The sequence below is a fragment of the Indicator indicator genome, chromosome 11, assembly GCF_027791375.1.
Source record: "Indicator indicator isolate 239-I01 chromosome 11, UM_Iind_1.1, whole genome shotgun sequence".
NCBI classification, from domain to species: domain Eukaryota; kingdom Metazoa; phylum Chordata; class Aves; order Piciformes; family Indicatoridae; genus Indicator; species Indicator indicator.
In genome coordinates this window covers 8,354,435-8,375,721 of record NC_072020.1, presented here as the reverse complement: position 1 = coordinate 8,375,721, position 21,287 = coordinate 8,354,435, and the positions used below count along the sequence as shown (strand labels likewise).

Sequence of the window (21,287 nt, the reverse complement as noted above, 5' to 3'; positions counted from 1 at the left end):
CTGAGTCCCCAGGCACCTGCTGGGGCAGGGTACAGCCCGGGGTGGTCAGCATCGGCGTGCCTGAGAGCCACTGCAGTCAGTCAGGCGGGCGGTCAGGCAGAACCACGCGTTCGTTATTCCGTGACATTTTAATCTGAGGGGCGGGGGGGGAGGGGGGGGGCTGTGGCATATGACACGCATCGGTAACAGTTGTGCCGTTAAGTAAGTTATACCTGCCTGTAGTGACTGTCACAGCGAATTCTGTGCGGGCTCTGTTTTGGTTAAAACTTGCATCACTGGAGCCTCTTCTCTTTCGAGCGGCGGTGAACCCGTTCCACCCGAGCTTGTTTTCAGAACGCTGTCTCGTTGTTTCCTCGCTGTGTTCTGCGTGTGCCTTACGGGCGAGGCGCAGGTAAACGCCTGAAGGTGATCATCCCCATAGAGTGGTGAGCTAGAAGTAGTCAGTCACGTTTCCAAAGTCTTCTGCAAAATGACTGCAACGTAGTTAATACTTCGATTTGCTTTAGCAAGCATGCATTTGAGGTGGGGTGCAGATGAAACTTACTCAAAAACAGGAGATTCTGGGTTTTTAACTAACCAATGTAACGATTTTTAAGCAGTTACTAGAGCATTTAAAACAAGAAACAATGATGCTTTTGTCTGGTTATATAAAGTGTCAGGGCAGATTAGTGAGACTGTTGGGTTTTTCTGTCCTGTCCTAATCCCTGACGCTAAAATTACAGAGAAAACTGTTTCATTGCCAGAGAGTTTGTTCATGTATTTAGGTTGGTTTATGAGTAGGACCGTTGTTAGGGATACCAGGCCCACCCAGAAGACAACAGTTATTCAGAATTTTGGGCATATTTTAGGTCAGCATATATTTTTCTGGGCATATTTTAGGTCAGCATATATTTTTCTCACCCTTTTCACTGCTAGTAAAATATTTGGTAAACAATTTATATTCTTCTGAGTATATTTGTATTGGTAAGATGCACTTCTAAAACTTCCAAATGTTTTGCAAAGCAGTCACAGGAATTATCCTGCAGGGATGGTATTTCTCTGATAACTGCATATCTCAAGTATCTTAAAATGGCATATTTAGTGTGAAGATGTTATCTTGAAAAGTGCAATTATAAGTTGTGGGGTTTTTAAGCGCATGAAAACACGAGAAAACATTGCCAATAGGGAGCAGCTCTCAATTAAGTGTATGTTTGAACTCTGACATGCTAAGTAGCTTGTCCTGTTGCAAAAGTCTTGATTACAATTTAGTGCAGAACTTCCTGGTAATGATTGCTAATTAATGGATGTCATGTGAACAAACTTTTGATAAAGGTTTCCAGGCATTGTTGTGCAGCAATGTCTTTCTCTTTGGTTTTATATTTTGCCCCCATATAATAGTAGGTATATACATTTTAAACTAATATCATTTATTAGAAAGCTTTGAACTCAAGAGAGTATAAAATTTGCATGGAATTCCATGATCTGGTATGTGTCAGTGCTTATAGAAAGCTGCTATATTTTTTGTTTCTATACTTCAGGACAAGGAAGAGAGGGGTTTTGTTGGTTGGTTGTCTTTTTTCCCTAACTGGAACATCTTTAAATACTCATCCTCAGGTCAAACTCTTAGTATTTGTAAGATTTAGTAGAGGAAACTGAAAGCATTCTTATGTGAGGCTTGAGGTTTTATGTGTAATTTCTCAGTTTAATGTTGTTATTGTGACTTTAAAAGTTATCACCTAGGATTTAGAGAATACACTGATAAATAACAGGGAAAAATACTCATGTCTATTGCTAAACAGGATTTTTTTTTTCTCTTTTTAAGTGAGTTAGTAGATGGCTGGAAGTTGTCTTGACCATTGAGTTGCTGAAATGTTTTGCTGCTTGAGAGCTGGGAGAAGGTATGGTATATTGCTGACCTAATTTGCCTTTAGTGTATGTTTAAGTGTTTGCTTGTGACTTGCAAATACATAATAGTGGCTTGGTATTTTTGTTTAATTCTTATTTCTTTGGCTTTCTCAGCTTTACAGCTTGAAGCTTTCATCAGAGCATCCACAGTTGAAAAATCCCCAAAAGTCATATGCCTGTTCTCAAGTGAGACATGTTTAAAAAAAAAAGGGGAGGAGAGGGGAAGGCTGTCAACAAAACAAGGGTTTTAAAATATCTTGATTATGAAGGAGTGATAGTCCAAAATTGAATATGGTACCCAATATATTACTATGTTGTTGAATTATTAAAACTTGGTGTTTCAAAATGAGAGAGTTTGTAGTAATGAGCATGACATGAAGCCTTTTAGTGCTAAAGCTATAAACTAAAAAGGTTAGACTTCAGAGAGATGTGAAGTAAAAAAAAAAGTTGGAGTTATTTAATCAATAAATTAAATCAGTCCTAGAGTATGGTTGCATAATGTGTTCTAGTGAAGATTGTGTTTCATATCTCTTGTGGAGATGGCTGTTGTCAAAGTGGTTATGACCTTGATTTTAACATGAAGCCTTTCTCTGCTCTTCAGGTCTGAATGAAGGTCTTGAAACAATTCTTGTTTCTTGTGAGTGAAGCCATTAGCATCTTTCTACGTTTTCTCTCTTGAAATTTATTTTAATTTATTCATTTTGTCACTTCACTTGAAGGATGCCTCAGAGTTCTTTCACCTTCAGTGAATGAATTCTTCCTTCTGTCACGCAGACTAATTTTGGCTTCTGAGTGTTTCTCTTTTAAGCAAGTTCAAAATAGACTTTTGGCTGAAATCCTGAGCCTTCCTACTAGCATGTCAGGGTTGTTTAGATACAAAACAAGAGAATTAAAGCTATCCATACTTGGCTGGGTTTTTTGTAGAATGCCAGATATAAGTTTCTAATTAATAAATTTGGATGTATGATGAATAGTTTCCAGGTATGTTGGAATGTTTTTCCTAAGTGGTAACAGAATGCAGTGTAGCTCAAAAGTGGACATGGGAGGTGGTGTACAAATAAGATGAAGAAAGAACTTAGCTTCTTACTTCCTCCTGTCAGCTGGTCTAGGAGGATGTGGGTTTCTTGCATGTCTGTCAGTCAAAACTGCTACTAGATAGGTAACTAGTTAATTTACTGTTTTGTTGGGAAGAATTTCTCTACATAAAAACATGGCATTGCTGTGGAGCTTCGTGATCTCCTGCTACTTTAGTTAGCATCACGGTCTATAGTGTTGACTAGTTTGGGAGGCTTCATGAGATGCAGCCAGCAAGAAGATAGAAGTGTTTGCCATTGATGTTTTTTTCTTTTAAGTCTTTCATGTAATCCACTCATAAAAACTGGTTTCAGTCATAACAATTTGAAACTTCATCGCTCCTCTTAAACTACAGATTTTTCCATCCCAGTTTGCTACAAAAACTCGTCCTTGTTTTCAGCAAGCTGACTTTTAAGATCCACTAATTAAATGTTTGCCCACCTCTTAGGCAGAAAAAATTAGCTTTAACTGCTTTCATGTGTCTAATTGAAAGGCTGGAAGGGTTGACAGACAAAAGGTAAAATAAGGGTCATTGCCTCTGCCTGACAACTCAGTTGTTGACATTTACTCTACCATTTGCCAAAAGAAAAAAATACTTTTTTCTTTTACTTTTTTTTCTTTTAATTGATGAATGCAATCAGGAAATAGCCTCACATGTTTCTGTATCCAGGACAATTATTTGGTCTAGGATGCTAAAGTAACTCTTTGTAAAGCAGTCTTGCTTACGTTGCTTTACTTAATAAAATTAACTAGGTTTCTTTGTGAATTAGAAGCAGCTTTTGTTACAGGTTGAGGACTATGTCCTAACCATAGACATGATTCTTCCAGAGTACCAGAGGGTACAAGGAGCTGTATTGTTGGGTATTTTTACATGTTCTTGTACTGTTGTATTTAGTTGTGAATAGTACTTCCACTTAAATTTCCAATTTTTTCCAATCCTGTGTGGGGTGTTTTCTTTCACTCATTTGGGAAGGGGTAAAGAGCATCTGTCTCACTCCCTAAACTGAAGACAGCTTTGCCTCCAGTCTGCTATGTATTTTGCTGTTTGGGGCTTGCAGTTTCTGTGATATTGAGGAGTGAAGCAGCATTGTGTTGCTTAACAGAGCAGAATCCCTACCCTTCTGAGTTACAAACTAAACCAAACATTAATCACAGAGGAAGCGGTTGGCCCATTGAATTTGTTAGCCTGTGAAATTAGCTGAAGAAGAAATTTACTATTAAATATTTACCAACTCACATTTTCTTGCTGCTTTTATATATACTATCTCTTGGTAATGATTTTGCTAACCTGAATATCAGCTTTGAACTATGGCAAGAAGTTTTGGTGGTCTTTAATTCAGAACTTGTGCCTTTTATTTCAGTCTTGTGTTAACGCAGGTGTGCTCATTGCAGAACTATTGTTTAATTTATGCATAATTGGAAATATTCAGTCTTTTGTACTTTTTGAACTTCCTAGAACTTCTTAAACTTTTTATTCTCATCTTAGGTGATGTAATCTTCTTTTCCTACTACTGAAAATTCTTTTAGTCTTTGTTTACTTCTGTCAGTGAAAATCAAAGGGCAAAGAAGTACTGTCTTTTTGCTTGTCATTTAAAAAAGTATGCTTGGAAAAGTAGATTCAGTTGTTTGGGGTTTTTTGTTTGTTTGTTTTTGTTGATTTTTTTTTTAATATGGATACAAGCATGTGGACCTCAAACTAATGCAGAACTTCTTTTGGTTGAATTGTGATTATTGTTCCTAGGCATTGCTTGACAAATACTGGGTTTGACTTTTTAACTTGGAGGTTCAAAAGTATGTAAGTGTGTGTTTTTAAGAACAGCTTGAGCAATAACTACAAAAAATGCCACTAAAGCCAGCCTTCATCATTTGAACTGCTTGACTGAAAAAATTTTAATTGACCCTGCTTTGAGAAAGAAGAGGGAAAGTTACTGTACTTAAATGTCTTTAATCAGCTGTTAGCATCTACCATCTTTGAAACCTATTGGACTTGGCTCTGTTTAAATACTGATTTGTGAGTCCCAAAAGGAAAAAAAGTCCAATTTTAAATTATTATACTTGTAACTGTGAATGTTTACTTCATTCTGTCATTTTCTGATGTAATTTATATCACATCCTCACTTGGTTGGTTGCATCATACCTAAACATTTTATTACTTTATTAGGTTATGTCTGGAGAAGGTACTGCTACAATGTGTTCTTCAGTCACGAACTTTGTCAGGAGCTGATGCCATCAATGCTCTCAGACCTTTCTATTTTGCTGTGCATCCAGATTTTTTTGGCCAGCATCCCAAAGAGAGGGTAAAAGTGTTTTGTACGCTTTCCTTGTAAATGTGTCGTATATCAAGGATGCAAATTTTCTATTTTCCTGCTGCCAGAGAAAGGAAATTAGTAGTAGAATTGATTATGACTGTTACCAGAGAACAAAAAGATGCACTTTCATTATTAATAAATGTCCTTTATTAATCATTCATATTTTGTGTTGAATTGTTATAAAGAAAATACCATTTCCTTTCAGACTAACTTATAGCACGTATTACTTGGTTTATCATTTTGTGATGCTGTTTGTTATATTTGAATCAACAGACTTCTTTACATTTGAAAGCCTCAAAGGTGATGTTTTGGAATGTATAAGAATGTACAAGTGTGCATATCATACCATTTATTCATACAAGATAATTAATCATACCTAGAATGTGAACTATATCACTACTTGTTAAGAGTAGCTGACAGCTGGTAAAAACTAGCCCTGCACGTAAGACTAAAAAAAGGTTTAGATGACAAATGAATTTATCATCTAATGATTTAGATTTTTTTTTTTTTTAACAGGAAGTAAATGAAAACTCTCTGAAGAGGTTAAATGGCTACTTGGAGAACCTTCAGAAACCAGGTTTTCGCTCCTTTAAGCCAACTCAGCTTACTTTTTATGTAAGAGAAAGAGAACAAAACTCTTCTAATGTTCATGAATCCTTCAGTGCTTCAGGTGCTTTTATTTTGTGTACAATGTATCTTTCTGTATTTATGTTCTTTCAGATCATTACTTAGCCTTCTGCAGTCATAATGGATTTTGAATTGAATAAAATCCTGTCAAACCATGAAAATATGTATTAGATCAGACAGCTAGGTCAATCCCAAATAATTAAATGTCTTAAGCTTTAAAAAGGTATTGAAAGAAGGAGAAATTACAAAGTTATGGAATAAAGGCATAAATAAATACATTTTTTTACTACTTCTAATACCATTATGTTTAACAGGAACAATAGTTGGATCCTTGTTTTCATTGTGTATAATGTGTAGTACTCAAAATCAGGGTGCCTGTAGGATCAGTTGGAACTTATTGTGCAATCAGAAGTTGTCATTCCTGAAGCTCCCAATTTATCACATTGTCTCTTAGCTTTGAGAGTACAGAAAATATCACCAAATACGGAATATTGGGATTGATTAATTTTGTTCTCTATATTTGTCTCTGATATACTAATATGCCTTATCCAGCAGAAGAGCTTTATGTTCTATGTCCTCCTAACATTTGAGCAAATTGTGAGGTTTCCCATTAGTCTAGTGATTCAGATAAAACAGCCCTAGTTTTATTCTGTGGCACATACCAGTTTTAAAGGTTAAACTGCATGTGAATTTTGCATTGAGTATTGAAATAATAATTTCCAGCTATGCGTGCATTGTTTGAGTTCATGTAAGATAACTGAAATGTGAATGCATTTTAAATAATTTTAATTAACTAATACTAATTTTGTGGGACTTGTACCTTACAGGATTTCGAGCAGTCAGTTTTACATTGCATACGAGGGATCTGCTGAGCACAGTATTAGATATTCTCAACTCCTGCAGTTTGTCTACAGAGCATGTTCAGAGTTTGAATGTGAACTCTGAGCCCCACAAGGAAGCAAGAAGCACAGTGAATAGACCTATCAAATGGGATAAGACTTATTATTCGTTTACTGGATTCAAGGATCCTGAGGAGGAGCTAGAACAAGCCCACAGAGTGGAAACAACTTTAATGTATGTAAGGCTTTTATTTAACTGATATTGTTACCTAAATTGGTCTTATTCTAGTACTGAGGTTTTAAAAGGCAATCAATAAACATTTTGAACAATATAAAACTTTATTGTCCAGCATGTAATTCTGTCATGCTTCTTATAATTAAAGGGAGTTCAAATGAGCTCTTGAGATACAGTGCCAGCTGAGCTGAGGCATTCTTGTCTCTCTGCCCAGCATTCACATTTGGTCAGTTCAGTTCTGCTTGATCTAGTTTTTCCATTTTGTGGAATATTGGTGGCAACTCAAAAGGAGGCAGAGGTTCCGCTTGCTCCAGTTAGCTCCTTAGCTCTTACAAACCTTCTGTAACACAAAACTATATGCTTATTAAGATTATTGTTAGTATTCAGTTATCACATTCTGTTGGGATGTGTTCTAATTTGCCAGATATTTTAGTGTTGTGCATCTGATTTGTTGCTCAGCATAGCGACCCCAACACTTACATTGAAGCAATCGTACGCTGGACTTGTATTAAATTTGGTGTGTTGAGTATTTAAAGTCAGTTGCTGCTAAAAGCTGTATGTGCTAATTTTGGGGTAGGGTTAAAAATGCTGCCCTGAAAAACTATGTAACAGTGAGGCTCTAGGTGCCATTTGAAATGAATTCAGAACTATGGCTGTAGTATCTTCAGAGCAAAGAATACTGCCCGGCACCTCACAAATAGAAGTACTGTAAACTACTTAACTGTGATTTAACATACTTGAAAATATTTTTACTGATTTTTTTACACATTTACAAGAAATGTCACAGACAGTTACATATTAACAGTCTGGTTTTAATACCTTGACATTTGGCATTGCACCTCTCTTGCTTAAGAGTTTGAATTTTTTCACTTAGAATACAGTATGAGAATGGAAGCATTTGTAAAAATAAGAGTTTGCAAATAAGTTTATGCACTGAACAAAGGCTAAATCTTTTGAGTAGCTTTTTCTTGGAAGTAGAATGATCTATTTATTGCAGGTTTTAGATGTATTCCATGAGTAGTGTTTGCTTGGTTGTGATTATTGACAAGAGAACTGTAAAACTTTGACCTGCATTCATCCCAGCTCTGCAAGAGATACCTAACTTAGCCCTCTAGTACCACCTCCTCTATTTCATAGTCTTCTGTGATCACTTCAGTTGTTTTCTTATGCTTTTTAAAAGGGCAGATGTGTGGAAATTTTTCATTAAAGTCTTAAATTCAGAGGCTGCTTTACATCTTTGACACCTCTTCAGTCGTACAAACACTCTGTGTCGTTTTGATTCCCTAGTCCTCACTAAAGACACTAAGCACCAGATTTTTCTTTGTAGATATCTTAACGTCTTTGAAGCATTTTCAGTTTCTGTCCTCTACTTATAAAAAATGCCTTTACCTTAATATGTTAAGGTAATGTTATGGTAAGGTGATGTTAAGGTAAAATGCCTTTAACTTGATATGTTAACAGTAAGAATTCAGACATACTGTTAGCAAGAAAGATATTAGAGCATGCTTCAGCTGGTTGATTTTTTTGTTTTGTTTTTTTTCCTCCTTTCAGATCTTGGCTAGATGATAATGAAGCAAGTGCAGGAAAAAGGCTGAAAAAGAGTTTGCCACTTAGAAAAGAACTAGAACGTTTAAAATTTCAACTCTCTCATCAACTCCAGCTCTCAGATATCAGGTAATAAATTAGATCAGTTGGGCTTGTATTGTGGCAGTCAAAGCAAGGAAGTGTTGTGTATACCATGAGCTTTAAATGCTTATTCTAGCAAAACAGGCATATTTCACATATGGGAAAATGTTACTGGGCTGTATAATATTGTTCTTGGGAAGTTCTACTGGGGTAAAAATTCTGTTACAATCAGCTCAAAAAGCATAAGCACTTGAAATAGGAACTAGCATCTGCTTTTTGCTTGGGGTGTTTTGATGGATAAAATTGTTTTTCCTGAATTCAGGTAAATGTCCTCCAAGGTAGCTGCATTGACAGTGAAATGCAACTTTCCATGTGGTACATGTTGACACCTTGTGAAGGCTCAATAAAAATTATGTTTTTTCTACTCTCTTGTTCCCCACACTCCAGAGGAGGGTATTTGTTTGCTTGAAAGGGCTGTGTACAGTTGTTGATCTTCATTTCTTTTTCAGAAAATAATTTACTATTTTTTTTGTGCTTTCTAATGAGTGTGTTCTGGAGTGGGATATTGAGGATGGGAAAATGGCAGTGAGGGTATTCAACAACGGAAAAACAAACCAGGAGATTATTTCAAAGTCTGGTTAGTCTTTTAAGTTCTTCTTTTAACCAGGGAAGAGAGAGTTGGAGCTTCTGAAATCATGCCTTTTGTGCCTTTCACCCTGTAAAAGACTCTGGCTTCTCGGAAGTAATTTCTAATCCTCTGCAACTGTATTGTAGTGGGGTTTTTTTAAGGTTCTCAAACAGCCTTCAGAATTGAATGTGTAGGTTTGGGTTCGTTCATGTCTTATATTTCATTTTCTTACAGTTTGTGCTTTTAAAATGCACTGGAACTATTGCGTTACATGAAGAGTTACCAATTTTCCCAGAGTTTACATTGTCATAATTCAGAAAAGAACATATGCACCAGAAATCTCACAAGCAAGGATGTTAATAGGCAACTACCACTTGTGATACTGTGGCCTAATGCTAGTGTTCACAGAGGGGTGAAAAAATAACTGGGTCGTTGGCTTTATTTCATGTATAAGTTTAGGACAGCTGAAGGGAAGGTAGGATTTATAAGCCACCTTTTTACATTCCTTTCTGGTGCTACTGAAAGCAAAGTGATATTGCTAGGTAGTGTTAGTTTTTTGAATGCCTTGCTTTTAATAGATGGAATTGCCTCGTAAGTGCTGTGGCATAGTGCCGTTCTCTGCATCCCAGAGTGGGTTTTTGTCAGGTAGCTTTCCCTAAATGAGATGTTGTGGCTTGACCTCATCCAGCAGCTAAGCATTCCCCCAGCTACTCTCTCATATACCTCCATTGGAATGGCAGAAGAAAATAGGAAGAGCAAAAGCAAAAAGACTGGTGGATCAAAGTAGAAGTCTAATAGCTGAAGTGAAACAAAGCTGTGTGTGTTCAAGCAAAACAAAAGGAAGAATTCATTCACTACTCCCCGTTGGCAGGCAGGTGTTCAGCCCCTTCTGGAAAACAGAACCTCAGCAAATGCTATCACAGAATAACAGAACAGCTTGAGTTGGAAGGGACCTTAAGGATCATCTAGTTCCCCCCTGCTTGCTGTGCTTGCTTGGGAAGACAAATTCCATAGTCACAAGGGTCCTTCCTTCTTTCCTTAAGAGCACAATATCATGATCTGGAATACACCTTTGGTCAGTTGGAGTCACTGTCCTGGCTGTATCCCATTACTGATAGAGAAGGACAGAGTGGGAAGAAAAAGCAAAAACTTGGATAGTGTGCCAGCACTGCACAATAGTCAGAACAGTGATGTGATAAAAAAGAAAGACCCACTTGAGACAGCTTTGTATTAGCTAGAAGTTTGCAAGAGGATGTCGTTTTTTTAATACACTGGGACAACTTTAAATGCTTTTTGAAATGTAGCTAGGAACTTGTCTGATTTGTGATGGAAGAAGTGTCAAAACTATGTATCTCCAGTGTAAGGCCTAACTCCTTACTTTACAGTGCAGTAATTTTTGTTAAATCATGAGAAAAAAATACATATAGCAGCTTACCACTGGAATCATAGTAATGTTTTGGGCTAGAAACTCAAATGGAAAAAAAGCAGCATGGTTCTTACATACAGGGTTTGCTCCTCTAGACAAACATCATACACTGTACAAACAGAAACTGCATGCCACATGATTAACCTCCTCCTTATTAGGGGAGAGTTTTGCAAGTTCTGTCTAGTAGGTTGGTTTTTTGGTTTTATTTTTTTCTCTGTCCAGTTTTTAGACCTTTTTTTAAGAAAGACTGAATTTTTATGTAGGCTTTTTGGCTGTTAAAATAACTTTTCAGTATGCCTTTGCTTTCATTGCCGTTGGGGTGTTATTTTGTGTTCTAAGGCTTCCAGCTGCGTCTCAACTTCTGTACTTTCATCAATAATGTTGAGAATTAAGTACTTTCGATTACATTTTTCTTCAGGTGGCAGAGAAGCTGGGGTGTTGCTCACCGCTGTAGCCAGCTACACAGTCTAGGTCGATTAGTCCAACAGAGACCTGAAGTATTAAAGAATGTTAAAGGTATTTCAGTTGCTTGTTTCATATACCCTAATACAGTCTTGATTCAAAAATGAACATGAGCCTTTGTGACAAAGGAGTTCTAGTTCTTTTCACAAATGCTTTTGATAACTGCAAAAGCTACCAGGCTTACTGCAAAGGTGGTAAGAACTTAGATTTTAAGCTACCAGGTAATTATTTTTTTTTAGTGACCTTTCCTTACAGATTATTTGCTACACTCAGCTTCTGGTTTACTTCTTAATAAATGCAAACTGAGTGAATTGAAGGCAGTGGACTTAGTACTAACAATGAAAGTAAACAGACTGAGCCTCTGAAAGGGTAGAGGTAGCAATAGATGTTACACATGGTAGACTCAAGACAAAAATGCAATCAGATTGCTAAAGAGTCAGTGTAAGGAAAACTTACTAACATCATACTGTCTTATCTTACCATGCATATACCCTAAAATCCCTATATTAAAGGCTATATTTTCTTGGGAAAAACTAAAAATACTCTGTAAACCTGACCTACCATTCTTTTCATACAGCTGTGAAAGTAGCTGTTTCATCTAATTGTAACTCCATGTTTTATACCTGTTTCTAGATACTCAGTTCTGAGTGGCTTTCACGTGAGGTTTCACCTACTCCTTTGTCCAAAGACAGAGTAGGTAGGACCATAAGCAGTAGTTTTAAACTGTGTCAGGTTTCAAATCAGTTTTACCTAAGTACTAGAGAAGTTTCTCTTGTGAACTTGTAGCCTTCATCTTTGAAGATCTTTAATAATACACTGGGCAGCTTGGAAAATCTACATGTACTGTTGATCTTGCCGTGGAATAAAAGGATGAGTTATATGCCTCAAAGTCAGTGTTGCTACTAAGGATTTTGGAAAACTCATTTCTGAGAGCAAGAGCTTCTACTTCAGCCTTGTCTTGTAGATTAATACATCACCCTGAAGACTGTTGTGGAAGCTTATTTTGATAAATAATTGCCTGCGCTTTTACTATAAAGTAACATTAAGGATCTTTGTACTTCACTTAAAAGACTCAAAAATGATTTGTCCTCCCAAAAGTAAACCTAATACTACCCTTTTATGTTATCTCTATTATTTCTCTTAAAAAAAAAATAAAAAGGCAAAAGCCTGATGTGAAAGTGTTTATTATAGCTTACATGTTGCAGAGAATTCTGTGGAAGTAGTGTTGAATTACTGTGCTGATAGGTTTTTGACCAACTTTTACTGTATTTGTATATACTCTAAGCATATAGTGTAAACTTTCCTACTGTACGTGCCATTTGTGCAGATTCTTTTGAATGTGCTGTCTGCTGAGGTACCCCCTTGTTTTAAAGGTAGTTTTAGTACAAAAAAGTCCAGTTAACTAAAATATCTCTATAAAGTTTAAACAGAAGGCAAATTCTAGGTAAGGCTGGTATGAAAAAAAATCCCTGAACCAGGGTTTTCAAGAATCAGTCTTTCAAATTTTGAGAAACACAGAAGAGCCTACTCCTGTGTGTTGGTGGTACAGAAATGTGTTACTTGTGACATGGTAGTAGCATAGATGAGCCTTAAATAGTTGTGGGAATAATTGCAATAACCCAAATTAGTAAAGAGCTTTGTTCAATCTGTAGGACGCACGGTGGTGTTTACAGACCGTTCAGGTATGAGTGCAGCAGGCCACATAATGCTGGGGACCATGGATGTTCACCATCATTGGACCAAAGTAAGAAGATTTCAAAGTAAATAACAATGCCTCCTGTAATGACATCCCTTTTTTAAACTAATTGGTGTGGGTAACTCATGAGTAATTTAAAGCAAACACATAGCTACTATCTTTAGCACAACTATGACATTGCATTCTAAATTTAATCCTGTGATACACTCTTACAACAATCTTTGTCAGATCTTCACTGCTGCTTTCACTAACAAACTAGTCCTACTTCTGAGCAGATACAGAGAAATCTAATTTGTTGTATGGTGTTCCAGTCTATGAAATGAGCACTGGCAAAATATTTCATTATCCATAGAGAGCTCATTTCCATGAAAAAATCAGGTTTCTTGTGAAAATGGGACTTACAGGGAGTTGTGAAGTGGTCATTTCTGTCAATGCCTGCTACCCAACCCTGTCATTCCACGTTATTCTTCCAGGTAGGTAGTGTGAATGTTGCAGAAATCTGTTTAGTGACTGTAAATTCTGCGGCTGCTTGTGTGAGGTTTGGAGTTGACAACCTTTCTGGCATCATAAATAATAGATGCAAAGAATCACAAAATATACAGCAATATCAGCATGAGGTTTTATTGAATCTTAGTTACTGAAATGTCATTGATATTTCTATCAAATATTTATTTATAAAGCAGATAATCAGTTCCCAATTTCACAGTTGGGACTTTAGCTGGAATATCAGAATATTCTATATTCCAATCAATGAATAATATGACAATTTAGTGCTCAATACAAATCTTCCTCTGGTGATTATTTGAATTTTCATCTCTATATGTTTCACCTAAGGAGAAAACAAACCATGGTTTATTAATGTGAATGATTTGCAGATACTTAAACCAAGAAACTAGAATTTAATGCAAATCTTCCACTGTGTGATTTGCAAGTGTTGATACCCATGGGAACTGAAGTGTTCTTCTGATTAATGATAAAAAATGCACTCTCTTCTTTGAAAAGAGAAATGCTTCCTCCTTTTAACTTCTGCCAAGGGGTTTTCTGAAGGGGTCATATGTCGGTGTATGAAGTGGTTGTAGTGATGGTATTTGCTTTGGAAGATAGAGGAGAGGTATGGATTTGAACCTGAAGTCAAGGGCTTTTTGTTTTAAAGTGCACTGAAGGTCATGTTAAGCAATACATAGGAAGGTCTGAAAATTTTCATGAGGTTGGTTAGCCATTTGTATTTTAGAGAACAGGACTTTTTGTTGTTTTAGAAAGCAATCCTAAGTGCTGGTATAAAGCACTATTGCTAATTACTAGAAAAAGGAAGCAGTAGTGTTCAAGTCAGTCTGTAGATTGCTTGGTTAAAGGTACAGTATAGCAATTACTTTGAAGTCACTTGCCTTTTTCCAGCAGCAGTTTGTTGTTTGTTTGTTTTTAATGGAAAACTCTTTTCTAGTAATAGGTTAGATGGTAAGAGGTGACTGTTAGTATAGACTTTACTATTTCATTTTATTGCCCTGTTCCAGCTTTCTCTCATCATACCCTTCTATGTCTGAACTTACAAGTCTAATCACTTCTTAATCTTTTCTGGTATAGGCTTTGTAAACTAGAGATCTGGTACCTTCCTCCTTTCTCCTTTCCATTCAGACTAAAGACAATCTAGGTTATAATCCAAACCCTTGGAAAGTACTAATTCCAGCAACAGAAACTTCTTTTTTGAGAGATGGTATAAATCAGGCTGGCAGAACCACTTTGGAATGTATGTGAAACAGCTCTACCACAGTAACTGTGATGATAAAACATTTTATGTAGGCCTCAGATTATTACTGGTTTTTTTTATTTCTAACTATGAATTTCTGTAGATACAAAGACACCATCCATCAGTCTTGATACAGCCTCTTGATACCTTTGTAGTATAAATACTGAAAATACATACAAGCTTATTTCATTATATCTTGCCCCAAAAAGCACATACTTGATAAATCTTACTTTCTGTTATTCTTTGATTGTTATTTTTTTCCATTGGCTTCAGAGTGTGCATCATTAAGTGTCGCTTCATATGGAGTTTCTTTTCATTTCTTAAAATTAAATTTGATGATTCATAGCACAGGAAATGTGTTTTGTGTACGCGCACAGATTTTTGAGAGATTGCCAAATTATTACAAACTTCAAAACAGACTGCTGTTCTTGGAAGATCGGATAAGCCAGCTTCTGGGAGGCATACAAGTGATATATATTGAAGAGCTGCAACCCCTGTTGACTCTAGAAGAGTACTATCAGACTCTGGACTCTTTCTATAACAAGTTACGAGACAGCAGACTACCTTTTCATCCTCGCAGTCTGCGAGGCTTGCAAATGATTCTGGAAAGGTAGGTATTTGCAGGAAAAGTTTCTCTATTTTAGAGCTTCTGCTCTTCATTTCCCCCTCCCCCAATTATTGCTTTCACTAAGAAAAACAACTGATACTTTCTCAGATTTTCATTACATCAAACTCCTTTTGTTTCTAAAGGTTTTGAGTGCGTTTTTACGGATTAGGAAGAAATCAGATTGAGGAAAATCCTGCTTATTTTATTCAAGTTAGAGTCAAAGTTCTGGTTTTATCTTGCAGTGTTCTGATGAGTTAAATCTAAATCAAAGGTTTTGTGCTTCCAGCTCAACATTCAGCTATGTAGTATGGTGCTGCTATTTGTATTTTTTCTATCATTGTTGATAGGTACTTTTGAAATACAGTTTTTGAAAAGATATCTTTATAATGCTTCTGTGTTCTCCTGAACCAAACTTGATTAATTTTTTTACCAATTATTTTGATTGCAATTAATCGATACTCTTTTATCTTCAGAATTAATTCTGAAAGCAATTTGTGTAAATACTTGTGGAAAAGAAAAGAAAAGGATACTTTGGTTTTCACTTCCCTCCTGTTTCATTAGTGACAGATACGCACCAAGCTTACATGAATTTGGACACTTCACAATCCCAACGGTCTGTGATCCAGCAACCCTTCAATGGTTTATTTTTGCTAAAGCACAGGAAGCAAGAGAGAATCTGAAAAGAAAGGAGGAGTAAGTGTTAATATGACTTGATAAATTTGGCTTATTAAAATCTTTGCATGTCTTATGTTTTATTAGGAGGAGGAGAGCTTCAAAGAATGTAATCATGCTCTTTTGGTGGAAAAAGATCCCCTTCTGTTTATGAAATAGCATCAACTGTACTAAGGCAAAAATTTCATTGTTCAGTGAACACAAACCATTGTTAGAAAATACCCATCCTTCACACTGTAAAAACAGTTGTATTTTAATCAAAAGTTAAAGATCTCTACTTACAAGACAAAATCACATAATCCCCAGAGAAAAGATGGAGTTTTTAAAGAGACCTTTTTTATTGCATAAGAAAAGCAGCAAACTTCTGTTATGTTTCTTACATTGTGACAAGAAAGCAGCAAAATATAAACTAAAAATAATTTGAGACCAACTAGAGAATTGTTCTTTCTAGTTGTCTGTCAGTTAATTGAGGAACAGATTAGTTACCTAACAAGGGGAAATAAAAAAACTGGAATAGATTGGTGCAATAAATAACTCCTTGGTACTCTTTCACAGCTGTGAAAGATGGCAGTAGTGAGTGCCATAAATACTGAGTCCATGACTTGTAATATCCATCAGAACTGGTAATTTTCTTCTTGACTTTGTGTGTTGTTTGGGTCTTTGTGGATTAAGAGCTTGAAGTAGAGATGCTGGATTTATTTTGAATGAAATAATGTGAGAGGTAACTAGGTGCTACTGTCCTTTTAGAGTTTGTTGCTGGAATTGTATTTTTCTGCTTTGGAAAGGTTTTAATGAACTGTTGAAATATCACACTGCTGTGAGTGTATACATGATGGATAGCTCCAGATATTTTTTTTTTTTGTGAAGGTTATTTTAGGTGTGAGTCTTACTGAAAGTTTTATGTTTTTTTCTCTGTTGAGACCATGGAGGATGCATTTAGGACATGCACTTTGGTAAAATACAGAGGCTTGTTGAAAATTTTCCATAACCCTGGTCCAGCTTTGAAGTTAGATTATTTTTGCCATACAAGTTAACAGCTGAACCGCTTTCTACATAGCTGTCCATATGTGACGTGTCTGTAGAGGTTGGGAGGAACGTTGTAGCAAATGCATGCATTTGCTTCTGGGTAACTCACTTCCCAGAAGTCCTGACACTGCCCCACATTGTATACAAATCCTGGAAAAATGTGGGGCTCTTCTCAGTATAAGCAGCTGTGTTGTAAGGATGCAAGAGCCACATGCCTCACATCTTTTATGTTAGGTGATAGCTGGTTTGTACAAAATGCTGAGTAACAACTATACTGGGTCATATGGAAAGTCTATCTCCATCATCCATTAGCTCATGGAAAGGCTGTATGGGGCAAAAAATATGGTGGGGTGTTTTTTGTTTTTTGTTTTTTTTTAATCTCTGTTCCTTCTCAATTTCTAACTGACAGCATTCAAAAAAATACTTGAAGCTGGAAAAAAGAGCATTCACTAGAACTTCTTTCCCCCCCCCCCTTGTCTAATTATTTTTGAGCTGATTTACATTTTGTGGCTCCAAAATATCCTATGGCAGCAAATTGCATGGCTGAATTGCATGTAGTGTGTGTATGAAGGAGAAATGAGGTGGTTTTTGTTTTATAGACACACAGCCTGATGATTTCATTTGTCATCGTCTTGTTCTTGTGCTGTAGGAAATGCAGAACAGTCATTCTGTGTTTCTCACCTCTACATTTTTTTTTTTCTGGAGATGTCATATTTCCATTAGTTGACCTTTATTGAAGCTGAAAACTCCTTTTCCACTTAATGCTTTCTTGAACAAAACCGATTCTGTACTTCTGATTTTTTTTTTCCTTAGCCTCCTGTGGTTGTTAAAGGGGGGCTGAGATAAAGTATTTTGAGATGTACTGGATTTACTTGGCACATGCAGATGAATATTTTGCATGTAGTAAATAGCATAGTGGAATTCTTTATGGCCTGATGCACTGGGGAGTTCAAATGCTGCTGTTGTAGAAAATTGCCTTTTCTGTGTGGATAATAGTCTTCCAGGAATGCAGGATTTAATATCAATCTTCTTCTCCTTCCACTGCTGTTGTCAAGTAGGAGTTTTGTACTGTGATAGAGGTGAAGCCCTCTTGTGGAAGTCACTAAAAATTAACTTGCAGTTCTTGCTATGTGTAGCTATGTATCCTTCAAGGGAACCTGAGATTTCACCCAACAGGAAAGCTTCATGCTCAGTTATTTGAGAACGTGCACAGGAGAGTGGCAGAGATAGGTCAGTAGAGAGGGCAGCTTGCCAGATCTGTGCTGGGCTTCTTGTACAGCAATCCGAGTACCTCAGCAGAGTGTAGTGCTGTGCCAAATACATGAAGATTCCTGTACTGAGCTCTAAAAGAGTAGTGTTAAGCCCCTACAGTAGTGTTCTTGAGTCAAACAGTTTTAGTAGCAGAGTCCATGCTTAGCTTGGGCTGATACACATCCCAGCAGCTCTGCAAATGTGCTGCTGCTTTGTGTCTCCTCCCACTTGGCACAGGGCCTGTGTTGCAGGGCAGCAGTGATGCTGTTCTTGTAACCAAGCTGGCTCTCCAAGTGTAGCTGTGTTAACATGGCACAGTAAGCTAGTAAGGCTTGCTGAGTCTGAACTCTCTGTGCATTAGATGATCAGTCATAGTTACAGTGGCTCATAATTCTGTACATTGACCTTATTTCTGGAACAGCTTGAGTTTGCCATGGGCTGTCTTAATACTTTGGGATGAATACAAAAAAATCATCTGCAAGCTGTGAACTCAAGATTCATAGAATCATAAAACCATTTATGATTGGAAAAAAAACATTTAAGGTCAACGTGTCCAACCAAATCCATATATTTCCCCAGCTGGCAAGTTATTAACACATTTAATATGCATCAGGTGACTGTCATCTGTTGGCTTTGATGAGGTGCAGAGTACTGACCTTAGTTAAGGAGACAGACTAGTTGCTAAGATGATTTTATTCTTAGAGCTTACACTTTGAAGGTGAAGTACTTTCATCCCTTACATTAAAAATAGAGCCTTATAGTTTTTTTCCCCATTAACTTGGGAAAAAAAAGGTCATGGTGCAGGCTTTCAAATGTGACTCTGCCTATGCATGCTGGTGCCCGCAGTCACAGAATCACAGAAATATTAAGGTTGGAAAAGACCCCCAGGATCACCAAGTCCAACTGATAAACCTACTCTACAAGGTTCACCCCTGAACCGTATCCCCAGGCACCATGTCTAAACGACCTTTAAACACATCCAGGGTTGGTAACTCAACCACCTCCCTGGGTAGCTCATTCCAATGCCTGAAAGTCATGGAAGCATGTTCAATCTAGCCTCTGAGGTAGAGGTGGCTATCAGCCTGCACAGACATCAGTTGTGCCATAGCCATGTGTGTTGGTGTGAGCTGAAATTCCGCCCCCCCACCGACAGTAACCAGGCTAGCTCAGTCTGGAAGCAAATGAAAAGCTGTATTTACAAGCAAAGTCTAAAATCTACGATGAAATGAAATGAATATGTACAAATATACAAAATTCACAACATTCACAAATATATACAATCAACAGAAAAGCACAACCAATCTCCCTTTGCTTCCCCCCAAGGGGACCCTCCCAAAGGGGCCTCTCTCTCTCCCAGGAGCTTCCCCCCAGACCCCCCTGGACAGAGAAGCGGAGTTTGTTAAGCAGAAAGTTGTTAACTTAGCTGCCAAGGTCAGTGTGTTATCTTCAGCCAGAAGAGAAGAAGAAACAGCAGCCAGACAGCCCAGCAACTGCCCCCACTGCAGAACGCAGAATGTGCAGAGTGCCCACTTTGTTTTGGGTAATAGTTCTTAAACATTTCTATCTATCCAATGGAAGTGTTTAGAACAATCAGTATTTTGCTTTCTTACACCCAATAGTGACTTATTTACATTCTTTCACTTTCTCTGTTCTGAACTTTGCAAGGAAAAATTAAAAAGACAGTTTCAAACCACCACACCATGCGTGAAGCGACACCTTTGTTTACATATATATTGCCCCCAAATATGCTTATTTCAAGGTTGGTTGGTTGGTTTGCTTTTAAAGAGGTGAAGTTCTAATTTTGTCACTGTATGTTGTCTTCATTTGCTAGGATGATGATTACAGAAAAGGAGCTAATTGATAGTTCCACTGAAAAGTTTTCTTTGGATCGGCTGTATAAGGAGCCCAGCGTTTCCAGTGCGCAGATGATAGCCTGCTGTAAGCGGCTGCTGGAGGAATCGTTGCCCTACCTACAAGGCATGCACCTCTGCATTTCACATTTCTACTCTGTGCTGCAGGACGGAGAGCTGTGTATACCTTGGAACTGGAAAAGCTGAGGACCTATCTGATAATCAGATGAATTGTTTATTTTATGTAAGAGACTCTAAATAGGAGTGTTTTAAAGAGTAAATTATTTAAATCTGTATTTTGATAAAAGTATTCAGCCTACAAATTTCTAACTGCTGCTTAAAAAGGATGGAGTCCTAGATAATTTGCACAATGCACAGTATTGCCGTTTCTGGGAAAGACATCTGTACCATTCTCCATGCAGCTGTAGGAATCCCAGTGGATGGTAGCAGTTGTGAAACCTCATTTTTGTAGTGAATTATTAAAATCTATTAAATCGCAGGTCTACAAAAATGTGCATGTGTGTTTTTAATATGCCTAAATAGTGCCCTGTCCTCTTAAATAGAGTGTATGACTCAAACCAGACATTAAATAGCATCTTAAGGAATTCACTGTACATGTTACCTGCTGGCAATATTTGCATTTCATATACCTATTACTGATTTTTTTAAAAAGATAAAGGAAAAGCCATCAGAGTATTTCTATTTTCCAGAAGAAAAGTTACATTAACACGGTCTTTACACTAGAGTTTCATATGCTGCTCCAATATTGTTGCTTTAGAATTTCAGAATATGCCAGTTGTACTGTCTGTAGTCACTTTGATGGAGCTGTCATTCTCTTTGTTTTCCAGCATTTATTCCATAAATACAGACAATCCTCTCTACTTACACTATAACAGATTGCAAATCCCATTCACAACACTTAAAACATGAGTAGCTTAATGTGATATCTAAGGAGAGAGAGAATTGATTTGTGTGGGATTGTCTGCAAGAGTAAAAGCAAGGATTCTGCAATCCACTGCAAATGAGTGGATTGTTATTCCTGCTTTAGTCCATGAAAAATGAAATAAGATGTGAATGTATGTCAGCACTTTTCTGTTGTAATACATACCAAGATGCATTTTCTATTTGCAGAATACCAGTTGAGAGGGACCAACAGTTCACCTTTTCTAGATTTTCATTCACCTATAACAATTTGCAAAAAAGGAATTATCAAATGCATACTTGCTTTGTATTTACATTTGTATTGAGTATGGAAATGGTTGTGGTTCTGGTTTTGCCTCTTAAAAGGTTCAGTGTCAATCGTTTGTTGAGTCACCAAGCTTAAACTCCCC

General features: G+C 37.0%; 1 protein-coding gene across 1 annotated transcript; it reads left to right on the top strand.

Moving 5' to 3' along the window:
* Window positions 1–1,848: 1,848 nt before the first annotated feature.
* On the top strand, window positions 1,849–20,450 carry TCAIM (T cell activation inhibitor, mitochondrial). The gene is made up of 10 exons (XM_054384918.1): window positions 1,849–1,877; window positions 5,120–5,255; window positions 5,784–5,937; window positions 6,722–6,968; window positions 8,520–8,642; window positions 11,067–11,164; window positions 12,763–12,854; window positions 14,928–15,160; window positions 15,719–15,850; window positions 19,938–20,450. Exons 1-10 carry the CDS (start codon window positions 1,849–1,851, stop codon window positions 20,161–20,163), a joined length of 1,470 nt encoding a protein of 489 aa, XP_054240893.1. The 3' UTR covers window positions 20,164–20,450.
* Window positions 20,451–21,287: the final 837 nt, after the last annotated feature.